General features: G+C 43.0%; 1 protein-coding gene across 17 annotated transcripts in view; it reads right to left on the bottom strand.

The window, feature by feature from the left end:
- The window catches only part of LOC148037014 (uncharacterized), a 291,479-nt gene that overhangs the window by 118,493 nt on the left and 147,000 nt on the right, over positions 1-25,986 (bottom strand). For all 17 annotated transcript variants that reach the window (XR_015690559.1, XR_015690560.1, XR_015690557.1 and 14 more), the window contains 4 exons: positions 23,741-23,815; positions 23,158-23,307; positions 20,191-20,245; positions 1,701-1,820 (listed from right to left, as the gene is read on the bottom strand). Coding sequence is in view for 5 of the 17 variants with exons in the window: in XM_087675949.1 (XP_087532075.1) it covers positions 1,701-1,820; positions 20,191-20,245; positions 23,158-23,307; positions 23,741-23,815 (400 nt within the window). In the remaining 12 variants the exon portion in view is untranslated. The remainder of the gene's footprint in view (positions 1-1,700; positions 1,821-20,190; positions 20,246-23,157; positions 23,308-23,740; positions 23,816-25,986) is intronic.

Genomic DNA, 25,986 nt, shown 5'->3' with positions numbered 1-25,986 from the left:
TCACTCAAGTGAGTAGACATTGTTGTACCCTCTTTCATACGCAAATCCATAAGCTTTTTCAGCCAATACACTTTGCTTGTGGCACTCTATTGGGCAAACACTTCTTCCGGTCGAGTCCAAATAGTATAGGCAGAATCCAAACCTTGAATATTACAGATTACTGCTGTCATTGCTGCTAGCCATGATTTTCAGCCCAAATATAACCAAAAAACAGCAAATGCAGGCCCAAAACTGCAAAGTTATGTGCTCCTTCAAGCTTCTTTATGTGCATCAGATTACTGCTGTCATTGCTGCCAGCCATGATTTTCAGCCCAAATGTGACCAAAAAATAGCAAACACAGGCCCAAAACTGTCACCCAAGTGACCAAGGTACAAACAAGTAGCAACCAGCTATAAATAACCACATAGAAGCACAGATTTCAGATCTGTAATTAAATTTTCAGAAGCAACAAACCATGTGCTACAGCATTCCACAACTGATCACAGCTGTTCCAAGGGCATATGCATCACATTACATGAGAAATCCCAAATTTTAGCTACAATTTCTATTGTAGATGTGCCCAAAGGATAAAATTTGACACGAACGGTCAAAAAACCCCAAAATTTTGTGCTCAAATACAAATTTGCTTGTCCTGCATCACATTCCCCAAATCTAGGAAAAGCACCAAATATCCTGGACCACAATTGCACAATTCTGACCTTCTGTTCCTGGAGTGTGAAACCCTGGTTAGAGGAAGGAGTTTGAAGAAAGATTTTTACGAAGAAAAAAGAATTTTTGGATGACGAGTCTGTTGTCAGGCCTGTCCTCGCCTCACTAGTTTCGTCCCCGTCACGCGCTCACTCCGCTGGTCCTGTCCTTCTCGCGCACCAACAGTCGTCGACCGTAACCGCTACCCGCTGCCCGCTTGTGTCGTCAGCGCTGCAGTCGTCTCCTGGTCGCATGCACCTTCTGGCACCTTGTCGCGGCTGCCCGCTGTTGCCGTCATGTCTACTACAAGTCGCCTGCCCCTGTGAGCTGTCACCTGTCATCGAGACTGCCTGCTCATTCCTTGGTACACACAGTAGATGGACTCACCAGTAGCTGCTGCTCAGCCTCCACATGTAATCAAACTACTATGAGCCTCCTCCAATACAGTGGCTCACGCTGCAAGTCTCCAGCACACTACACCTCCTCAAACAAAGACACAGGAGAAAGTGCTGAAGAAGGACAGAAGAGGTTCAACCCTCAACTCCAAACCTTGCCTTCTCAATCTCAATATCTCCCTCTCTTTCAAGCAACACTCACACCTGCAACAGGCTCCAAGTCTCTAGCACACAACTCCACCTCAAACAAGGAGAGAGGAGAAAGTTGTGAAGAAGAACAGAAGAGGTAGCTGCCCTCAACTCCTGACATTATTTCCCTCTCAACTCTCCCTCTCTCTAAAGAAACAGCCAGATGCGCAACAATGCTACCCTGTTATATTTTCCTTGTAACTATCGCGGTTGTTAGCACAATCAGTGTGAAATATCCAGTGAATCAAACATCCCCATAAGTTTGGTTGAGATCATATAATGCAACTAGATAGATACCTTTGTCAAACAAATGTGAACAAACAATTTCGTATTAAAACCATGAACAGAAGACACCCAATTTCGTCTCAACAGACCTATAAAAGAATACATTATTTTTGTTTCCATGCAGCAAGATTCCCAGTACCAACCTGGAAGACTAGAGACAGAAACATCAACCTCGCCACCTGTGGGCCCACGCATAATGACATGTTCTGACCGTGGTGTGGAAGAGCCTACAAGCAACAAGCCACCAATTTTGGATCTTCCACCTGCAGGATGCAGGTGGAGACAATTTCTCAGACATCTGTGTACAAGCACTGTTATATACACCATAATTTAGACTTCATGCTGTAAGGAAAGTTGACCTTCTAGAAGAATTCTGTACATATCTTAAACAATGATTTCCTTGCATGGCAGACTAGGTGTAGCAAGGACCACTTAACAGAATATAAAGAATGTAAAAGAAGCTCGTTTCATATTTACTGAGTGGTAATGTAAGCATGTATGCAAGATAAATGATCATTTGCTCAATTTCACAAGCAATCAATGTAATGTTTAGCTCTGACTTCATACAATTTCCTGTTCTTTGGAAAACAAAAAAAAAGCATGTGGCAACTTTTGAAATGATGCACCAGAGACCCCTCAAACACTAGGTCAACTTGTTCACATTTTTGCAGTCAATAACTTATGTTATGGATAAAGCAACATGATTCAAGCAGCCAACCACAACGAGGAAGCTCCAACCACACATCGGCTAAAGCCTCCTAGAGGGAAGTTTCAACTACAAGTTTGCTAAAGCAAACTAGATCCTTGCAAGGAACCAAGATCTGGATGGTAGATAAGCTGACACTCACCCAGCTCAAGAATAGGAAACAAGAATTGGCCAAAGTACACTAAGCTCGAAGACAAGGAAAATGGGCAGTCTACAAACAAGGCAGAGCTGTCATTGTGGAGTTCTTCCAGACATTGAAACCAGAGAGGAAGTGACCATCTAAAATGCCTAGATGAATCTTTTGATACTTTGTAGTCCTATCCAGTAAGGATTGGTTGATCTTAGAGTCTAGTTTTACTTTGTTTTCTTTAGTTTTTCACTTGACTATGCCTTTTGGCACCCACAATAGAATGTAGAAATGATGATTGATGTAGTTGATTTGTCCTTTAGGTCAGTTTTTTCATCAAGGTACTACTTCTCTATAGAGACAAAAGATATGTACTCAACAGAGATCTTCAGACTATTATATGATGTCAAACGCCACACTCCATTACATGAGACTTGAGCTCACTCAGTAATTCAATGAGACTCTACATACAGAGGCAGGTGCAGCACTTCCATACTCACAGCCCACACAAAGAGCTCCCTCTGGGGTGATACCTCAGAACAGCTGGTATACAAAAACTTGTCACAAGACCAAGGCTTATTTATAAAGAGGTAGCATTGGGATCCACTATCCACGAACAAGCACAACTACTCATTAGACGCCTCATATAGCGCAAGAAAAGGGCATCCTTAGCCCTGAAAGAAAGGGGCATTCTAAGCCCACTTAAAGAGAGACTTGTACTAGTCATTCTTGAGCCAAGACTCTAGAGAGGCTTGGCGGCTTTTTAGAGAGCATTGCCCACTCATACCCATTACATCTGGATACATGGGGGCAGTATATAGCCAGTCTATAAACAATGGCAAGTCAGCCTCTTCTCCCTGATCCACTACAACCTTGCCCATAGACATCTACTTTATTTATAGTGAGTAGGCCTGTAGGGTCTGAGAGGCTATTAAAAAAACTCCGTGGCTAATAGACATAAGGCAGAGGATCATGATGGTCTCCTTACCCAAAAACTTGCTGAGTATGGAGCTCTCGAAGATGGACCAACACGCTATGGTGGATGGAACTCCATGGAGGTGAGAGAAGAGAGAGTGAGAGTGAGAAATAGAGAGAAGGATTGGCATACGCCAATCTATGATGCTTCTTTGCCCTGCCTTTTGTACTCTTTTCTGCCATCCTAGTCATCCTATATCTTGTAATCTTGTATCTTTTTTCATAATTAATACAACTACCTACTATGAGAAAAAGTGACAAAGAGAGAGAAAGAAAGAGACATAACTCTTGCACATACAAAAATTGAAACTAAAATTTGATAATTATAAGTGAGCTGCAAGTACAAGTAATAGGGCTTGAACATATACATTAAGGTATCCACCTACATCTTTGACCATTATTTAATGCTCGGTGGTATAAAAGATGTTCACCCCTAAGCATGTACTTTTAAACACTATAATGTAAGTTCACACACAAGGATGAATAAAAACTAGCAATGCTCCCCTTCAAGTCATGGGTGGCTGAACTCATGCCACAACATATGAAAAAAAACAATGGGAAGATCTTACCTTGAAGAGGCAATGTCTAATCCCATACAATAGATCCTACAAAAGGAGATATATAAATGGGAGAGGTGCAACACAAGAATGGTCATGACATGGCCTACGGAGAAGCTCAAGGACCCCAGTTAAGGCACGAAGCAGAGATGCATGCACATTGCTCAAAGGTAGAATGAAAACCATGTGTTCAAAGGAACTCATCCATGTCAAGAAAACTATGTTGTCACGAGGACGTGAGATTTTGAGATGCTTTAATCTTGCCGATAACATTTGATTAATTTATTAATTAAATGTGCAAGGTTGTTTAGCATATGTGACACACATGGCAATTATTTCATGGTAACACGTCAAAAGGACCCTAAGGATGCAGTGGGTGCCAAAGGCAAAAGTTTAATAAATTATGTCTAGGTGGTACCTAGTGCTAGATTTGGACCTAGACCAATTTATTGGCCACTAATGTTAGTGGCGATATTAGAGACTAGGCATTAATTAATTAATTAATGCCAATCTAAGAGTCAATAACTGTTCAAGGATACTTCGAAAATGAATTGGTCTAGCTAATCTAATTATTGGCTGGTGGAATTAGTTTTCCGAGTACTAGAATAATTATTAAATTAATTTTAAAAGTAATATTCTGAAAATTAATTTAATAAGCTGGATAATGCTGAAAAATAGGATTACAAAGCTTCCACTTGGCAAAACTTGCCCATGCAAGAGGAAAAAACGTTTTCAGGGACTGGTATAAGTCTATTCCAATCATTGTGAGAGAGGAGGAGTTGTTAGAGAGCCAGAAGATGCCACTGATGTGATTTGCAACCACCACAGATTAGTCCTACATGTGACAGCAATTTAAACCCTCCAAGACTAGGTGACAACAGCCCATGGTCCTTCTCGTGCAAATGACAGCATATAGGATGGGATAGCAGTCCTTCTGGTAGTCCTAAGCCTTAGGTGGCAGCTTCCATCGTTGTTTGAGCGGGGCAGCAACAGTTTTTTAGTGTTTCTCGCAATAAAACTCTGAAATTTCTCTCTCTAAAGCATTCTCTCTTATCCCCGAGCCATCTCTCAAGCTATGTCAGCATTGTCGAACAGTTTAAGCCATTAGAGGAAGAGATTTTAGTCAATCTCTGCTGTAAACCCTAATTTACAGTAAAAATTAGGGTTTTGACAACCGCATCAGGATGCATGCTCAAAATTGAGGGTCTAGGGCTTGAATTCAACCAGAGGAATTTCAAGAAGATTCAAGAGGTCAATCAACCAATATTGGATTTAGGGCTGAATTTGTCTTTCAAGGAGTAGGGTGAAGACCAACTCCCAAGCAAACCACGGGGCAAATTGGTTTGGATGCTAGCTAGTTAGTTTTGATAGCAAGAGGTAGTTGAATTAGCGAAGGGATTCAGAGGATCTTAGTTGTACTCCTTCCAATTGCAATATAAGATAAAGAAATACTGCAAGGGGTACCAATTGTGGGGCCAACAAGGTGTCCAATATCCAAGATTGAAGTGGTAAAGTATACATTTTCAGTTTATGTGAAATTTATGCTTGTTGTAATTAGTGTTTCATCCGGTTTTACCACCCTATCTGAAGAGAGATTGGTTTAATATGCTCTAACACCATGTCAAGAAAAGTGATGGGACGGTACAAGCTCATACCGTATCAAAAAGAAAGTAGGATTTGCGAGGACAAGCGCAAAGTGTACAGTAGACATGGAGAGAAGAAACTCCGAAACTCTAAAGAAGAAGGGTGAAGAAGATGATGAATCATGAATCATAAATCATGCTAAATGAATCAAGCGGATACAAAGAGTAAAAGCTCGAGCATAACCACATTGTCCTAGCTAATCGTACAGCAATGCCCAAAAGAAATATGCACTATAAAGGGAGTGAAACATAATGCTTCGGGCAGAGGTGTCAATGACTAAAAAAAGAGTTGTGTGGAGGGAGTGAAATGTAATCCTCCAGGCAATGGAATGTGAAAGTAGACACTGGAAAATAAAGGGCAATAATGCAAGGAGCGAAATGCAATCCTCACGAGCTGTCACACATAAAAGATATGCTGAAATCTCTCCAAGATAATGGCTGCTATCAAGGTGACTCCTGGGCAGCCAGTTGGAAAAGAAAATGCAAGAATCTCTCCATATAAGTGGCAAAAGACAAGTGACTACTAGGCAGCCCTTCGTGAGTGCAAAAAACACAAAACGCAAGTATTGATGCAGGCTGATAAAGAGGATGTAACCTACTGTAGGTGGCTTCAAACTACTACAAACATAGACTCCATAGACTGGCTGATGGCTGGGAACTATCGTTTGGGTTTGCGGGTGGCAGTAAGAGCTGGAAACACACAATAACAATCAAGATGATCTACTATATCAATCCAAGGAGGAGTGAAACCAGCAAACAAAGCAAACACAGCAATGGATATTATGAAGAACAGGCTGCCAAGCTGAAAATGCAGCAATGTGGAGTGTCTGATGGCAATGAGAAGAAGACCTCTAGAATGAAATCACCTGCTAGTATGGTGTCACAATCAGCTAGACAGCAACATGAACTGATTTATCTGCCAAGATAGGGGGCCAAACAGTAGTGGCAGAGGGTTGAGGCTGAAGGTCTGATGAGGGAATGATGAAGAATGAATTAGAGAGCAACTGTGGAGTGGAGTTGAGTGAAGTGAAGATTGGAAGAATGCCCATGCCCTATTTATAGCCACATGATTCATTGAACTCTCTCCGGTGGCACCCCAACTCTCTTGAATGACACCTATGAAGAAATGCTCTAAACGCAAAAAAACATTAAACCAATTGTACTACAAAGCACAGACTGATACAACAAAACATAGTTAGGGTTAGGGTAAGGGTAACTCAAAGACATTGAACACAATGAATAATAAAGCGAATGAATAATGAATATACAGTACTCAAGCAGCAATCACACTCTACAGTGAATACTGAACCTTGAACTCTCGTATCTCTGGGATCAAGGCAAAGGTTATGAGTTGTAGAGTGTGTCGTACTCCAAACGAATCCCGAGTTGCAACAAAGGAAGTCTACAAGTATCGAGTACCAGCAAATGTAGCCAAGGAAGGTTGGGTCTGATGCAGATAGCAATGTAGGAGAGAGAGAGAGAGAGGAGAGAGAAGGGGATGGCGACTCTGCTCGTGACGGGACGTTTTCTGCTGCCGCGATCTTCCCTACACCTCCGGCTCATCTAGGGCAGCGCCTCGACCCAGGTTCGCTCGTACACAGAGCGAGAGAGAGAGAGAGAGCGAGAGCGACAAGGACAGAGCATCGTGGACACGCACCGCCGCCTGAACCTTTCCTGACGCGTCTGGCCCTGCCGCTGTTGGAGTCGCAAGCCCTTTCCTAGGCCTGTGCCACGGGGTCCGTTGACTGTCGTGCGCCCTTCACTGGCCCAGCGTGCCCGGCGTCCGTCCCTGCTGTCGCCCCTTGTCGCCTGCCCTGCTCCCCGTCCCTCCTGTCGACTAGACGTGCGCCTGTTACATCGCCCTGGTCCTTCCCTCCTGCGTGACCGCTGTGCTTCGGGCCCGCACAGTTGCCCACCCTTGATTCGACCCCTTTTTCCCACCAAGAGGAAGCGGCCCGTCACACCCAGGTTGCCATACAGCGACCACGACAGTGTGAGCCAGCAAGGGAACGCAGCCTTATCTACCTGTGGAGGTACCCTCTCTGCACAGCGGCTGTCTGTTCCTGCGCGCGCACTTCCTAAGCCCCTTCGTCAGTTCAGTGCAGGGTCCGTTTTGCCTAAGAGAGAGAGAGAGGCATGCGTGTTTCTGCCTCCCATAAGCTCTTCACTCGGCCTCTGACCGGCATACGTAGTGATACAATATGGCTGGTTTGGATCTGGCTTTTATAGACCAAACGGTGGCAGCTCTTGGTTCGGACTTTGATACCGAGGAACCAGAGGATATGATTCCGTGCATAGAGGAGATGCCCTCTCCTTCTGACTTCCAGCCTCCGAGCAAACGCACTAAGCATACATCGGAAGAGACAAAGGATCATCAGAATCGTTCCTATGCTCAGGTTGCTTCTAATTCTGTGGACTCTCACAAGGTTGACTGGGAGCATTTGCTGGAGTTTGCCAACACCCTGCTTGGCGATTATGTTCAACATAATCAGGAAGTCTTTTCTAACGCTGCAACGGAAGATGTTCTGGAAGCCACTGTGGACCTGAAAAATGTATTGCGCTCCTTTTCAGTGTTTTATGAACATGCTGAGATACTCTTCTTCACTGGCAGGATCCCACTGCTTTCCCGTATTCGCCAGTGGCTACACAGTCTGCTACAAGGGGAATGTGTTGAAGAGGTTTTTGTTGGGCCTCGGGGTTTCTTGGAGGAGGTGCTGTTGAAATCTGAGACGCACCGTGCTGCTCTCCTATCTAAACTGCCATTGTTCTTTGATCGCCGTTTGGTCCATATTGTGCCATGGCGCCCAATGGTAGATTTTCAGCGCCTGTTGCAACGTGAATGCCCTGTGTGGATTGAAGTGGAAAATTGTCCGGTCGTCTACTGGCCGCTGTTAAAGGACGCCATGGCCACTGTGGGCACTGTTCTGGTCCCCCCAAGCCTAAGGGCAATGAATCGTAACCATTTGTGCATGTTATGGAACATTGTTAGGAAAAGGCTTGCTTGGTTACGTATAAATTTCTCTTGCATGCATCCGTTACATTTTCGTTTGGAATGGGGCAACTTTGCGAGACATTGCTTTTCGTGTGGCAAATTGGGGCATTTTATGGCTGAATGCCCAGAGAAGCAACGCACTTCAGATGCTAAGCATGTTGCGATGCCCATGGAAGACATAGTGTGTGATACTCCGTTGCAGGATGCCACCCAACCACCTAAAGTTCTGGATAAAGGTAAACAACAGGTTTCGGGTTTGGATTCCCGTGGTAATGACTGGGTAGCTGTACGCGCAAAAAAAGGCAACAGGCTTGTTGTTGGCATAGTGGATACTGTGCCTACTACCTCACCAGATTCCATACGTACTTATATACGCAGGAAAGAAATGTTGTCTTCAGAGCACTCTGCTCCTGCTATGGTTTCCTCTGCTCCCCGTCAACAGCCCACTAGGAGAGTGTATTCAGATGGTCCAAAGGGTCCACCTGCTAAGCTGGCTTTTGATACTAGAGGTAATGTCATTACCCCATGGGATCGTCGTTATCCCTGTTCCATCCCCAAGACAGTGGATATATTGTCTACCTCCAAATCTAGTCGTCAGAACTCTTTTGCCGTGCTAGCTGATTTTTTGGATGAGGGAGTCCTGGACATTCTTGCAGAAAAGGTCAAATCGAGGCAAGCTGTGCCTCATACCCGATTTTCTTTTGAATACACATGAAGATAGCCACGTGGAATGTGCGAGGAATTTATTCTCGCCACAAGCAACATGCCATGTGGACTGTATTGCATGAGAATCAATGGGATGTCTTGTGTGTTGTTGAACACAAGAGTCACGGTGAAGCAGGAAAAGTTATGGATTGTCATGCTTTCGTTTGTTCTATGCAGGGACACATGCCAGGCAGTATTCTGGTGTGCTCATGATTGTACATGAAAAATATCAGCCTGTTCTTATTAAGAATGATGTACATGGCCGCTTTGTGGTGATTGAAGTTTTATTCGAAGGAGAGATCTTATATGCTCCGAATGATCCTTTATCTCGTCGAGAGCTTTGGCATACTTTGCAGACTTCCTTGTCACTTAGCAGACGGGGTTTTTTGATGGGGGATTTTAATGTGTGTGTTGATTCTTCATAGCCCACATCAGAGCATTTGGTAATGGATGTGCCAGAAAGTCGTATGTGGCATGAGTTGGCTCTTGCCATTCTTAAGCAAGATCTCTGGTCTTGGCTGCACCCTTCTTCTGCCGGGTATACTTTCCACTCTGCCCAATATGCAACTACATGGTTGCAGTTAGACCACATATACATCATGCAAAATGATGATTTCCTTCCTGAGATGCTCGAAATGAAAGTGTTGCAGCAATATGCCTTGTCGGACTATTTCCCTCTACAGCTTGAGCTGCTTGCACAACCCATTGCACCTTTCAAGCAATTTCTAGATAGACTCCCTTTGCGTTTCAACTCGTCTTATTTGAATTCAGGGCTATATGCAGCAATTGATTGATCGATTCTTATTGGACGTCTCATCTCAGGGCACTACTTCGTTTGAAGGATTGCTCTCTAATGTGCAGCGGGTTGCTCGACACTATGGGATCCATTATGCCTCTCTTTGTCGGCGGCGTCGACAAGCAACGGAGGACCTGCTGGCTTTGGTTCGTTCTTTGCTTGTGGACACTCCAGATGATGTATTTCTGCTGTCACTGGCAATGCGTGTGGCTGATCTTCTTAAAGAGTTTCAGTTGAAATCTTATCAGCATGTCAAATTGCAACATTTGATGGAGACTTTGCAAGATAGTGCTTGTAAGACTCATAAGTTCTTTCGAGCTCTCCATGCCTCTCCTGCTCGAAAGAATATGACGAGACTTCAGGATGTAGAAGGTCAAAAGGTCCTTGATCCGCAGTCTATTGTGAACATATGTAGGAATTATTTCCTCGACCTTCTTGGTTCCACTTCTCCACCATCAGGCCAAATTACTCATGCTCATTAAGTTTTTTATGATCTGGTCTGCAATCAGGTTCCGCAGGACATGCATGCTACTCTAGAGGCAGATATTTGTGAGGCGGAGGTTATGGATGTTCTGTTACACTTGCCCAATGATAAAAGTCCTAGCCGGGATGGTCTCACCAATGAGTTCTTTGCGATTTTTGCCACTCAACTCACGAAACCATTGACGGCTTTGTTTCAGCAAGTGTGGGAAAAGGGGATCATGCCTTCATCATGGAAAGAAGGTCTTATTAAACTACTTCCAAAAGTCCCTTCGTCGTCTATGTTGCAGCATTGGCTCCCAATTTCTTTGATGGGTTCTATGTATAAAATCTTTTCTAAAGTAATGGCGAATCGGCTCCATAAGCATCTTCCTGCCATTGTGCATCCTCTCCAGTATGGTTTCATTAAGGGCCGAAACATCCGCATAATGTTTTAAAGATGCAACTACCTCGACTGGTCTTTTATTGCAGAACTTATGTCTACTATGGGCTTTGGTGCTCGGATGTCTCGTCTGATCGACACTATCAGTGCTGCAGTGTCTTCGCGAGTTATGCTGAATGGAGGCGTTACCAAGCCATTTGTCCTTGCCCGCTCTGTCAAACAGGCGTGCCCTTTGAGTCCTCTCTTCTTTGCCCTTGCGACTCATCCAGTTCTTTCGATGTTATCTCACATGGCACCTTGGAATCAATTGGCTGGATTGTCGCTTCCCTCTGAACAACACTTCATTAATCAATCCTTGGTTGATGACACCTTTATGATTCTGCGTACGCACAAGGATAACTTTCGCAAAGCATTAGATGTCTGGGCTCTCTTTGGTCAGGCTTCCGGTCTTTGCATCAACGCTTTGAAATCAGCCATTCTCAGCTGCACGCAGTCGGATTTGCAGTCATTGGACTGGCAGGGAAGGGTTGTGCCTCCATTGTCAGGCATCTTGGATACCCTTTGGATGTTGATGTTCCCCCAAAGCAGCTACTACAGTGGATTTCACAGAACCTGGCGGCTAAGTTTCTCTATTGGAAGTCTCAGGCATGGCCCTTCCATGTTCGCCTCAAAGTAGCCCAAACAATTATGTTGCCAATGCTCACATATTTCTTGCCATTGCTGCCCTAGACTGCTACTACACTGAATGCTCTTACTCAATCTATTCGTTTTATGTTATGGAAGAAAGATTCCTTGCATGCACACATTTCCTGGATTTCTTGGTCGCATGCGTGCACCCCCAAACGCATGGGTGGAGGGGCTATTTTAGATGCTCAAACTCATCTGCTGGTACTCCACTGGTCTCTTTTTCGTGCCATGTGCTCGGATTATCATCCATGGGTTGTTATAGCCTGTTATTTACTTGAGGATCACGGCCTTCTACATGGTAATACCCAAATCCGGGGTTCTTGGTGGCATGTTCTTAATGCCGATTCGTGATTCTCCACTTCTTCTTCACCTCTGCTTGCCCATTTGGTATGTTCTTGGAGACTGGTCCTCCGGAAGGCTCAGTGGCATCCAGCGAAGGATCGCTTAGCTACTAATTCTTTTCAATTGGAATTGTTGGCAGTCTCGCGGTTACTTTCGTGGGAAGGTAAACATGAGCTTCGACCAAAATTTAACCGCATGGCATGTTTGGGTTTAACTTCAGTCGCGGATGCCACCCTTGCTAGTCGCAATGTGTTGATATCGTTTCGTACAACCAGGAGGCTTTTCAGGATCCCTCGTGGATACAGGCATTTATGGAAACAGCTTTTGATGGTGCTCCAGAGCAGACAACCCTTTCCTGCCCTTGCTTCGGCTTGTCCCTGGCAGGATTGAGACTTTGCAGGCCGACTGAATTTGGAAAAGGCTTCAACTAACCAGATGTATCATCTTCTAATTAAAGATCATCAATGACTGGTTACTAAAGCTAATACTCTATGGGGATTGCATAAATCCCGGTCATGGTGGAGGGTAACTGTGATGGAAGGTTGGTTGAACAAGACACCCTTCAAATATAAGGTCTCTTTGGAGGGTGATGATTGGTGGTCTTCCGCTTGCTTCAACTCTTTCCAATCATCGAATCTCCAACGGCAACTGTTTCTTTGCACCACCAGTGTGGAATCTGCCCGTCATCGTTTTATTTCTTGCCCCTCACTAAGAAAATCTGGTCATTCTTGTCAACCGTTTGGCGAGCGGTGGTTGGTTTCTCGCTACGCCCGTTTGATTGGGTTTTTGTGCGGCCCAAATATCCTACACCGACACAGCCACATATGAAGATCTTGTTTCACTTTCTTCGATATTGGGGCTGTTGGCACAACTAGACCATTCAGAATGCTGTTCTTTTTTATTCCAACTATAATGTTCAGCGGCATATTACTCGGCTTAAAGGTTTCTTGTATTGGTAGATAGATCTTCTCCGGCACTCAGACTTTGTAACCCTTTGGTCCTGTGGTTCTTGTAGAGAGTCAGTGTGTACACACGATGGGGTAGAGCCATCGTGTATCTTGTAGTCATGTAAACTTGTACCTTTTTCGTAATTAATACAATTACCTTTTACGAAAAAGAGAGAGAGAGAGAGAGAGAGAGAGAGAGAGAGAGAGAGAGAGACTAAAAACGCAGGTACCTAAGCAGAGTGAAAAACAGGGCAACAACTGTTCTAACAAAAACTATAAATGCAGCCTATGAAGGAGAGAGAAGATCAAGGTGACAACTCCAAACTACCGATGATAGCATCGGATATTGATGTCAGCGTGAAACGCAGCAGACAAGCTGTAAGCGACAGCTCCAAGGTACCAAGCTACACCTGCATACACGTTGTGAAGGCTAGAATCAAGCGCCAGATAGTGGCAGATAGCTGGGGGAAGCTCGGACCACAATGTCCTCCACGAACAAGGTATGAGCAACAAAGATATGACTCTTGAAATGTGCAAAAACGAGATTGAGAGAGTGTGGTGTGCTACATACATATTTGTAGAAAGTTGGGGATACCCAAATTAGGATTTTGCGTGTGGGACACAGTAACTCTCTAGGATCATGTTTCTTTTTAAAATAAGAGGCTTTCTTCGTTAATTAAGCATATTTTGGGACTGTTTAAGTCAGGCTAACGCATTTTTAGCTCAACACCCCCCTCTCCGTCCCAAACTGACTCATGAGAAATATGCCTTCATATTCATTTTATGTTAACCCAAGGCGTTCCACCCCAAAGTAGCCATGGCATCAGACAAACGGTGCAAGTCTACTGCCTAGTGACCTACCAAGACTACAGAGGCGATAGTTATCTTACAAAAGGGAGTCCAAGTGATCACCCCAAAGAGCCTAGGGCATTGGATCAAGGGTGTACGTCAATTATCCATGGGCCTACCAAGTCCAACAAAGACGGATGGAATCAACAGTGGACTTTGTGTTTTTTTTTTCCTTTTTTGTTTTAGGACTTTTCCTCTAATTTCTTCAAAAGATTTAGCATTAACTGATTGGTTTAAATTAATTTTCATCTTATTGAGTCACTATGTCTCAAAGTACGAGAAAATAAGGATGGATAGCTCCACTATCTTTACAAAACAAGTAAAACAATCCCATATACTACTAGGATAAATACTTAGGAATTCCTCTGTGTTTGTGTGAATGTGTGTGTAAATCATATGGGGAATATGTGGAGAGAAAGACAATACGTGTAAGCAAGCGAGATAAGCAAAAGCTAAAATGCAAGCTTAAGAAAATTTGCCTTCGAAAATTGCCATATGCAATGCCACAAGTATATGGTGGATCCAAAGTCGACTGCTCCAAGGCTGATCGAAAAGGGATAAATGCGTACAAATCCATGTTTACATGAACAAAATGCCAATGCATGGGATAATAAAAAGAAAAATACAAGAATTCATACTCATGCAAAATGCAATGCAACGGTGTCACCTAGACAATGCCTTCGTAGGCGAATTGTTCACTTGCCTAAGCATCCTTTTATAATCATGTCATCATGATAGTGTGGATAAAGTTACAAATATCCATAATATACAATACAAAATAAATAAATATCTGAAAGTGAAAAATTATAAATATCATCACTATCACTATCAAGAGAAGGTAACCGTCTCCTCTCAAACTGGAAGAAGAAGTAAGAGGGAAGCACCCACTTCCCGTTAATTGTAAAAAATAGAGGAGGATATAACCAAGCTAATCCACAGTAGAAGATATTATAGAACCCACCAGTTGACAACCTTGGTCAAAATATCTGCAAAATTTTCACAAAATGGCACAAACTATAGGCGGATAGTGCCTAGCTCAACCTGCTCTTTGATTAAATGGTAGTGGACCACCACGTGCCGTGTCCAAGAGGTGATGATAGGATTGCCTCAAGGACAATGACACTCTAGTTGTCGTAGTAGACAACTCTAAGTGACTCGCAACAAACTGTAGTGCGGCCAGCAAGTTTCTCAGTATCATCGAAGAGAGTCCGATACTCTACCTTGGCCCTGAAGCCGCCACCGTCTCCTACTTACGACAAGCTCAAGAGATGGATACTTTGCCCAAGGTGTAGAGATGGCATCCATGGAAATGCCAGGTGTCAGGATCTCCAACCCAGTCAAAATCAATATGCTTCTTACCATGACCATAAGCTAGTCCATAATTATAGGTATATCTTAAATATCTTAAAGATGAAGACAAGAGATCGAATGAGACATTCTCGGTACATTAAAATATTGACTAAGCAATCTAACTAAGAATGCAAGATCTAGTCTAGTATGAATCAACCAGAGTAATTTCCTAACAGCAGCACAACAAGTATAAACATCAAAAGGCTAAACTGAGGTATCCTTGTGCAAATGGATAGTGGAATCTAAAGGCGTGGCAAATGGATAGTGGAATCTAAAGGCGTGGCTATTGGCCATGTTTAATCAGTGCAATACTGTTACACCAGCTAAAGGGCGTACTTTTGCTGTGATACAAAGATATTGTCCTCAAATCTAATAATCTCCATCCCCAAGAAATAAGACCACAATCCTAAGTCTATCATCTCAAATGTGGAGCAACTCTCTGTCTTAATTTCTACAAGCCGCAGAATCTGAGCCAATGAGTAATATATCATCAACATACAGCACCATATAGCTGACCCCCTGCACTAGTGATATACACATTTGAAGTGAGTGAGCCTTGAAGTGAAAGTATGGAGTGGAAGCAAAAGTTATGGTGAAAGGAGCAAAAGAGAGAGACACAAGATGTGAAAACTCCAACAGTCATAATGTGTAACCGTCATTCCCTTTATTCAAAGATCACTAAAAGAATAAATAATAAAGTGACAATGATGAGCGCCCGCCATGTGCAATGTATAGGTATATGTGTATGTGGGTACTATCAGTGTAACTAATACATGGGCAGCTTGGCATAGACACCTTTACTCCCAAATATCGGTAAAAGTATAAAGAATGAAGTGAAAGTAATGAGCATCCACCACTACACTATAGAGGTGTGTGGATATGTGGAGATTCTCAATGTAACTAATACTCCGGCAGCTAGGCATACACGCCTTTACCCCCAACCACCTATCACTTAAAGGCGAATGTGTCCCTTATAAGGAGAGAACAAGAAAAAAAAATGAGAAAATAGAAATGTACATAAGTACAACAGAATGAGAAAATACATTATCTCATCCAATGCCCATCAACTTCCTAAGAAAGGCAAAACGTTCTGCTAAAAGACTTTAGTGAAGCACATCTACAGGATTTTGATCAGTTGAGATCTTGACAAGCTCAATGGACTTGTCTTCAACGACTTCTTGTAAAAAGTGAAAACGTATCTCAATGTGCTTCGTCTTCGCAAAAAAGACCAGGATTCTTGGCTAGCTAAATAGCACTCATAGAATCCAAATGCAGTGTAGAAATCACATTAGTAATGCCAAGGTCTACCACCAAATGGCATAACCAAAGAACCTCGTTACAAGCCTCAATGGTTGCAACATACTCTGCCTCTGTAGTAGATAGAGCCATACATTTTTGCACCCTAGATATCCAAGAAACAAGACCTCCAGCAAAGGTGAAGACATAGCCAGAGGTGGACTTCCTACTCTTTGGATGTCTTGCATAATCAGAGTCAGTGTATCCCACAACTCATATATCATGGCCACCATAACAGATGCACATAGCGGTTGTGCCCTTTCAGATACCTCATGATACCCTTGACGATATCCCAATGCCATCGGCCAGCTATAGCCATATAGCATGCCACAACTACTACTCCAAATGCTATGTCAGGACGAGTGGCTATCATGGCATGTTGGAATAAAGGCCCAAAGAACTGTTTGGTGACCGATTAATCAAGTGTACGGCCGTCATAACAGCCTCTTCCCAAAAACCATGAGGTAAAGCAACATGTGACAGCATGGTACGGACCTTATCCTATATGGTCCGATTCATACGCCAAAAATAGCCTGTTTTTTTGTACGAAATGGTGTGGATCCATACCATACGGTACGGTACGAACCATACGGAATGAACTAGTCTGTACGTAGTACAAATGCAACTATGGGTGAGGTAGTTTGTTGCGTGGGTGGTGGATGTGAGGGGCTGCGGTCCTGCTAGGTGGGGCGGGCAGGGGGGGCTATGGGATGCTCTGCCGAGGGGGCGTCGCTCGCACACCTACTCCCTGCTGTTGAGGCTCGGTCTGGGAGGCTAGCTGCGCCCCCCCTACCGTCTCCCTCTCTGTCGTTTCTGGACCCATGTGAAGCCGTTAGCGTCCACCTGCGGGCCAGTCGACGGAGCCACCTTAGCTCCGAAGCGCATACAAACTGCTATCTAATGCCCAAAGTCATTGCAGCGTAGGCACTGCCCTGGCTGCCCCGTCACAATGACTTGCTGCCTAAAGGAGTGCCCACCCACCTCAATCTCTAGGAGCTGTGGGATATTCTTAATCTCTTTCACTGCTACCCGTACCTTTGGGACTCTTGCTGCTATCACTGCATCCGCGAAAGACGCAGGATGGACAATACCGAATAGCCGTTCAAAGTCTTCTACTAACTGGTGATACTCTATCACCAGGCCGGGGAAAAGAAGGGTGATCGGATGCCGAAGAAACCTATTGTGCAGTGCAAATGCCTCCACAGTAAAGCCACTGTACCAAGGGACCATGTATATGACCCCTTTCGTGGACGCATATGGTGAACTAGTAAGTAACTCGCGAGCTGTGTCTGCCGAACTGAGCTTGACCATGAAGATCCCTTGGCCCCATAGTTACCTAGAACGGGAAATCAAAATGGAAACGAAACCCCCTAGAACGAGGGGAACGAGAACAGGGGGAACGGCACATGTCTTAAGTGCCCCAAAATATGCCCTGCATGAACCAAATTGCCCCAAAGAATGTTCCTCTAATTGCCCCAATACCCCTCAATGCTTAAAATTGACCCAAATGTCCCAAAATTGACTCGATTACCCCCATAGCTCCAAATTGCCTTGAATTGCCCCAATTATCCCGATTTTCCTTGAAATTAGACAATATAAATGGATGAATACCTTGGAATTGAGGATAGACTGAAATTTGATTATGATTTGCAAGAGTTGATAATGCATCAAATTTGAACTTTGCATGGACTCCTAATTAGCTTGTGGGTTGTCTTGACACTTTCAATCTTCAACCACAGAGAGAGAGAGAGAAAGAGAGAGAGAGAGAGAGATTAGTGTGAGCACATTAGGCAATGGAGATGGGTGAATATGTAGTAGAAGCAGTGTGGCCCAAGCAAAAAGAAAAAACTGGAAAAAACATAAATTTTCGATCAACAAGCCGGGAACGGCCGTTCCAAATAGGGAACCGTAGGGGGAGCGGCAGGGAACGGTAGGGAATGGCCTTGGGAACGGCAGGGAATGTTCCGTGGCTATTTCACCTCCTTGGAGGGTTTGGAACGCGTTAGGCCCGTTCCTTCAAGCCGAAATGGCCGTTCCCTATTTCTATACTTGGCCCACTAGGACCGTCTCCACAATCTGCGATCTGCCAATGCGCAACGTGGAGTGAAGCCAATCCCAAGGCTGGGCCTTGGCTAGGAAATGTCCTACTACCTAACCATAAATCATTGTTTCGTTTAGCTCTAGCTCCTTAGCTCGGACGGCTAAAAGATGCTCCTCAAAGAGGACGACACGCAAGGTGTTTGACTGGGGGGCACTCGCTGAGTGTGCCGATGTCTGACCAGAGGTTTCCATTGTACAACCCTTCTGAGAAAACTACCAATCATGTCACGGTGCTACCTAAGGGGGAAAGTTGCTGCAGAAGAGAAAGCAACTGGAGGGTGGGGGGAACAATGGCAAGGGGAGGGAAGGTTGCTATTTTTTGGCGGTTTAGGGGGGGGAGGGGGGCTAAACTGTCGGGGCAGGCGGAGGGGATGGAGTAGGCGGAGATAGGCAGGGTGGGCGGAGGGGATGGAGTAGGCGGAGACTGACGCGACGTGACTGGCGCCAGCCGTTTTTTCCTTTGGTGTGTTTCCTCAATGCAAAACCTAGCATATCTTCACAGCAGGTGCTAAAGTCCCATGTGCAAAAAAAGCATCTCTCATGAATCCTCCTCATATGCTCAAAATCACCTTGAAGCCTCTCCAATCTCCAATGAAGTGTGTGGATAATCTCTATCCGCATCTTTTTCTCCCCACATCTTTGTCATTCTTTATTTATATCTACATGCTTTGTATAGGTGAAACACATGATTATTTGCAATCAAAATCTCACTCTGGTTGTTACAGTTCATCATTGTTACCTCTCTAACTAGGACTCCCATCTCTCTCAAAATATTGCTAGCAAAATTGATTCACAAGTAGCAAAGCATGTTGCCTTGTACTGGGCCTCTACCAATCAGCCTCTGACAAGATGGGTGCCCAAAGTCTTTCTCCAACTCCATTTTAGGAGCCCATGTCTCAGCCCAGTATCAGATAGAGTTGTGGCTGCACCTACAAATTGTACGATGTGAAACATTTCCTTCCATTCTCGTGTGTTTTTCCATTTGTGGGTGTGTGAGTGATTGTTCTCTATTGAGTCTGCTTCAATAGGCTTAGAATAGAGATAATGTATTTTCCCTGGACATACATTTCAAACTCTTAATCAAATCACAACAGTCAGCTTTCTTGGAGAGTTTTACGCCTTAGGTGAACACAGTTAATTTAGCAGGGTAAATTAGCTCTATGAATCACCATTGAGATTCAGCTTAAGTTTTGGATTCTTCAGGCAATTGTGGAAAAGGAATTGATAGACCCTCCCATTGCCAAGGAAGCTTTGCTTTGTTTCAAAGAAGGAATTCTCAAAACTGAGCAGCATCACATGTGGGATGCAGCCTATTTGCCCCAAACCATCTGCTCTCTTTAGCTAACATAGACTTCACAAACCTTCAATAAATACCTTTTTGCATGTAAGTCAAAACTGAAAGTAATAAGGCTTGCATGTAAGTCAAAACTGAAAGTAATAAGGCAATTTCAAACATAGATCATCAAACATGAGTATGGAGCTTGTCATAAAACACAAGATGTTATGATAGACATGACCCTTGCCATATGGGCTCCAAATGGTGCTCATGTTGGCATTGTCGTGATGCTATGATTCAAGAGTTTTTATTTGTGCCTGTTCAGGTCTTTAACAAATTGCATATAGAAAATTACAAGTTGTAATTGGCATACGAAGCCAAAGGAGAACATGCCATAATAGACTTGCATGATATGACCCTTACCTTCAAAAGCTGATCGAACCATATCATAGCTCACAAACCCTGAGAATAAAATTAGCTGTAAAACAGAACCAGAGTATTAAAAAGTTTTGCTGGGGTAGTGTCAACAATGATGTTTCTAGAAGAAAATAAGACAACCAAACAAGAAACTCCATTCAAGTGTAATTACGCAGGTAGAATAACCACAAATCTGCACGTGCTATACTACATAACTAATGCAAGGCAATCCCAACGAGTCTGTTAAGTAAGACACTAACAAGAAAATCTTACCAAGAAACTTGCAATCCTCAAGTAAACACGAAACTACTACGATGAAAAACAGCCTTAGTGGTAACCGTATCTTTCACTAAGAATCTGTCAAAGCTTGTGCATTGTTTTTAAAGCTTGTGTGTATATTGAGCTTTCATATGAAATTGAGCCAAATCCTTCATCAACATACTTAACCAAACGACAATGCTTCCAAAAGTTCTGGCTGCTGTCACATGGCACAGCAACTTGAGGATTGAGCATAAGCAAAAAGAAAAATGGTTCAAAAACGAAATGATTTAGGATTCTAGCAAAAACACCTCAATGGGAAACATCTTTATGTTAGAATACACTGTACAGTACAAGGATCCCAAATAGTAAAGTGAGGCCGGCTGCTCTACAGGAAATATCTTCGTACAATAGCTGTAAGAGATAATCCTAACACAGTCAGCCAAACTATATGCAGAGTCATGGAATGAAAGTGCCTATATCCCACATGGCAAGAGAGGCCTCTTCCCTCCTCATATGCTCTGAGTGTGGGATACCGTGTGCTTTTGGGGATATGGATGATCCTCAGACATCTTGATGCCCTACTGCATATCACAAGCAATCCAAATATTCTGTCATGACAACCTCCTCCCTTGCAAGGTTGGCATCCAGACTAGTAAGGATTCCTATCTGCTAATGATCAAAAAAGCAGGTCTCCTCTTGACAACAAACTACCCAGGCTTACAAGATGTTTGTGCCTCTCAAATATTTGGGCACCCCACCCCCCGCCCCAAGGACCCTTTTCATATATAGACCACATAATAAATTGCCACCCTAGGAAAGTTCTAAAATAGCAAACCACTCTCCCTACAAACATGTCATAAAATAACATTTGAAAAAAATTGTATCCTTTCTATTACGTAGCATATTTAGTTTTTTATTAAATTTACTTTCTTTGTACTTACTAGATATAAAGAAAAGTGCATTAGACCTAGCGACTAATATGTGGTCACCAGGGACCCATGTAGTGGGTTAAAGAAATGATATTATCCACTTCCACCTATATAACCCGATTGGGTACCTATGACTGGAACTCAAGCATATTAGTGTCAAGCTCGCACACAAAAAGGATTAGTGACTTGAAACATGGGTTAGATACGCTAGAACAAATAGTTACAATTAGCAAGATGTCATAATCATGAACTGTTTGTATTTTGTGCATATGTAGACTGAACGCTTAAAATGCGCATCTTTGCATGGAAAACTCGTATAAAGATTTCAGCACTATCTTTGTCATGTACTCATAATGAGCTTTCACATGATATCCATATTGGGGAACCCCTAAGTCTTAGGGGATCCGTAAATTCTCAGAGCCTTAGATTGGTCTAAAAATGCTAGTCCTAAAAAACACGGATGACACTCTAAAAATGGTAAGTTTTGTATTCTAGCAACGCTTACTAAATTTGATTGTTTCTACTCTTGAAAATACTCAGTCCAAAAGGGAATGCCATAGAGAAAGCTTCCAAGTGTCCTTCCACTTGTCACATCTCATAACATGTGGATGGACACTTGTCTTGTGCTATTCCATGTTCCTTTTTTGCACTAGCTCTCCCCTTTTTCCTATAGAGAGGACTCATTTTTCTTTATTCTACATCAAATTTTTTGGCTATAAACTCTTGTACAGCAACTAAAGATAGCCTAAAGTTGACCCCATCACATATGTAGGATGCTCCAAATCCTCATAGCCCACGGATCGACTGCTCCATATACACCTCCTTTTGCAATTCATCATGCAAGAATGCATTCTTGATATCCATTTGCTGCAAACTCCAACCTTTGGGTGTTCCCAAAGGAATCACACATCTAATAGTTGCCATTCTAACAATTCAACTAAATGTCTATTCATACTCTATGCCATATGTTTGAGCATAGCTTTTTGCAATGAGTCTAGCCTTATATCTATTAATAGAATTATCTACATTATGCTTAATTTTGTAGACTCGCTTATAGCTAATAGCTTTCTTGCCCTTAGGCAATGGTACTAGATCCTAAGTTTTATTGGCTTCTAATGTAACCATCTCTGCATTCACTGTTGCATCCCAATGAGCATGACCAACAACATCCTCAAAGCATTAGCTTCATTAAAACACCCCCAAAACATGATTAATTAATGAATTAAACCTTATCATTAAAAAGCAATGCGTTCCTAGAGAGTGTTTGTGTCCCATTATTGAAACACCCCAAATACATCCAACTCTTTGGATATATTTCAAGGTCTTCTTCCATATGCTATTGGCTCAGAAGCTGATTAATATGCAGAAAATCAACAATTACAGTATGTTGAACCTACACCAAATCTGCCACCACAACTGATCCGAGTTTCTCCTAGGGCAGCAGATGAGGCAGTTGTGCAAGCAAGGGCTGCTACACATATGCCAAAAGAGTCCCTAGATGGCTATTACAAACACTAAAAGAAAGCTGTTTTGATACTCCTTTTATTGGTGGCTTCCCAACAGCAGGTATTACAGTGTATCATTGCAAGATTGCTGGTGGGAATTGAATCCTCTCCTCGTTTTTCCATTTTTGGCTCAGTAGCTAGACAGTATGAATAAAACTATCATCGAACCTGAAACATGCCTCTCTGATTGTGCCAAAACAGTTTGTTAAATGTATTGGATAAAATACAAGCTCCAAGGACCACAGAATATTCAAACAGAAACTTGCTTTCTGACACACCTTTGACGTGGTGTTTCGACCATCTTCAAAAAGTACAGTTTCAGGATTAGTACGTGCAGATCCTCGTACTTCTAGTTCTTCTTTTGGTAAAGAAGCTCCACCATGGGCATTCAGTTGTACACAGTAGCAATGATCTGGCTCTGAAAGAATCTGTTAACAGGTGTATTATTCAGAATACTCATTTTACTTCCAAGAGTAGAAACATCAGGCAGACTACAAGTGAGTAAATTGCAAAGCCTAGCCTCTACATTGAATATGATCAAAACTATTGCCGAATTTTCACCCAAGTATCAAAGTGATTTATTATGATTGTATGTGTCTAAAAAACTCATAAATTGCTTAATCAAAATGCTAAGGAAAACTGTGGAACACGTGAGTCCAACAGCTTAAGAAAGCATCTATGATTGTAATCATGTTAGTAAACACTCTGCCCATTGGGTATCATAAAATAGCTAGTGCAGCATGGGCATTACACAATCAAAGATGTTCACTCCATTAATGATTTAGTTTGCCACATCACACTCCTACATCAGATCATTAAAAATGAAATCATTGGGCAGAGGGAATGCAGAATCCCACTTACCACTGCTTCAAATGTATCCTCATAATCATCAACCATGAAGCAGATATCAGGATAAGAAGGAATGGTCTCAAATCCCTGATTTAAGACAAAAAGGCAGATCAATTTTGATAGCTTTTGTGCATGCAAACTTGTCACAAGTTATTTACTAGAAATACAGAAAAAAGCAAAAGGATTGTACATGACACAATGAGAGCAGAATATTCTCTTTGCAGAAAAACAAACAACATAATAAAAGGCTTTAAACATCAGATTGTCCCATTCACTTATGTTGCTGACCACTGTTAGTTAGGGTCACTATTGGCTGGCCACCCCAGGGCTGTAGCAGCCAACCCACCCCAACCTGCTTCTTTGACTGTGGTGGTAGTTAAGAAGGGGATATTTCACCCTTGGAAATACTGGAGTGCAAACATGGAGAATTGAATGGGTGCATTGTTTCTTTTGGCTTCATGGCCATCCAAGAACTGAAAGGTATTAGAAACCAGGGTTTCTAGGGCATTTCCACTTGGGATAACTTGAACCAACTTTGGCCTCATCCAAATGCCCAAGCCTTTCATTGGGTATGATGACCATTCTTAGAGGCCCATGAAGGTTTATAGCCTGGCCATCTAAGATGCCTATTGTATTACAAGATCAAGGGATGCTTCCATGCCTATTTAGAGAGGGATTCAGCCAATTATCCAAGGTGATGGATTTCCCAAATCAGAGATTTCTCAGGCTCTTCTTACTAGAGCTACACCGACATAGAAAGCACCTCTTACAGACTCGGGAGCAAGCACGTGAAGACGCACACCAATGTACACTCAGAGTTCTACAGAGCATCAAACACTCCCTCTACAATAGAGCCCCCATTGGAGTGACTGATGGCCCCACCCTGGGGAGTCACCCTAGCCACAAACACCGAGAGATGCAGAGCCCGTCGTCCATAGTTACCTAGAATGGGGAACGAGAGCAGGAATATAACCCCTTGGAATGGGGGGAACACCCAAGGTCAAGAAACAGGAATAGGGAGAACGGTGCACGTCTTAAGTGCCCCAATGCCCCAAATATAACCTAAATTATCCCAAATTGCTCCAAATTGTCCCGAATTGCCTCGATAGCCCCCCAATGCTACAAATTGCCCAAATTGCCCTAAATATCCCAAAATTGCGCTGACTGCTGTCCCAAGTTGCTCTTGAGTTTCAATGCCCCAAAAATGCCACAAATTCCCAAATTCCCCGCAATGCCCTTCATGTTGACCTAATAACCCTCATTACTCCAAATTGCCTCAAATACCCAAAAATTGACTCAATTACCCCAATAGCTCTCAACTTCCCTAAATTGACCCAAATGCCCTAGTTTCCCTTGAAATTAGATGATATAAATGTGTAATTAACTTGGAATTGAGAACAAGGCTGAAATTTGATTGTGATTTGCAAGAGTTGATTATATATTGAGTGTGACCCTTGCATGGACTCATGATTAGCTTGTGACTTGTCTTAACACTTCTTTGTGTGTGTGTCTATGTGTATGTGAGATGCACATTAGGCGATGGAGATGGATGGATAGGTGGCAGCATGACTGTGACATAAGCAAGAAGAAAACAATGGGAGAAAACATCAATTTTTGGCCTGTGGGCTTGGAAGAGCTGTTCCAAACAAGGAACGGTACAGGGAATGGCAAGGAATAGGTAGGAATAGCATTGGGAACAGCAAGGATCGTTCCTCAGCTCTTTCACCTCTTGGGAGGGTTTGGAACATGTTAGGCCATTCCAATAGGCCCGAATGGCTATTCCCTATTTCTATGCCATCATCCATGCCCAATAGGTTCACACCCCTACAAGAGGCATCATCTGCAATACAAAGGATACTACATTGTCATCGGGGAACCATAACTCACCACTTCAACCTCTCTATGCTAGATAGATCCATGAGAAATAACTTGGGATGAGAGTGCCCCAAGAGTAGCTCCACATGGTATTTAGTCTAGACATTATTTTGTATTCATCAACTATGTATTGTTTATTCTCCATTTAGTTAGTCATAGCATTAGATGATAGCTATTTTTGGACTTAGGAAAATTCCTTGACTTTCAGATGCAACATTTGCTTTCTTTCTTTCTTTCTTCTCCATCATCCATCAACCTGCCTCTACTACTCCAGGGCCTTCTACAATTGTCTCTGTCAATTAAAAGTATGCTATCCCTCTCATTGCCACCCCACTGCCTCCCCTAGCTAGCAATGCACCATCTCTAATGCTCTACCTTGCTCA

Source organism: Lygodium microphyllum, chromosome 4 (assembly GCF_053477565.2).
Source record: "Lygodium microphyllum isolate KBCC chromosome 4, Lygodium_microphyllum_v1.1.10, whole genome shotgun sequence".
Lineage (NCBI taxonomy): Eukaryota > Viridiplantae > Streptophyta > Polypodiopsida > Schizaeales > Lygodiaceae > Lygodium > Lygodium microphyllum.
The sequence above is the reverse complement of the archived record's forward strand: the minus strand, read 5'-3'. Positions and strand labels throughout refer to the sequence as shown.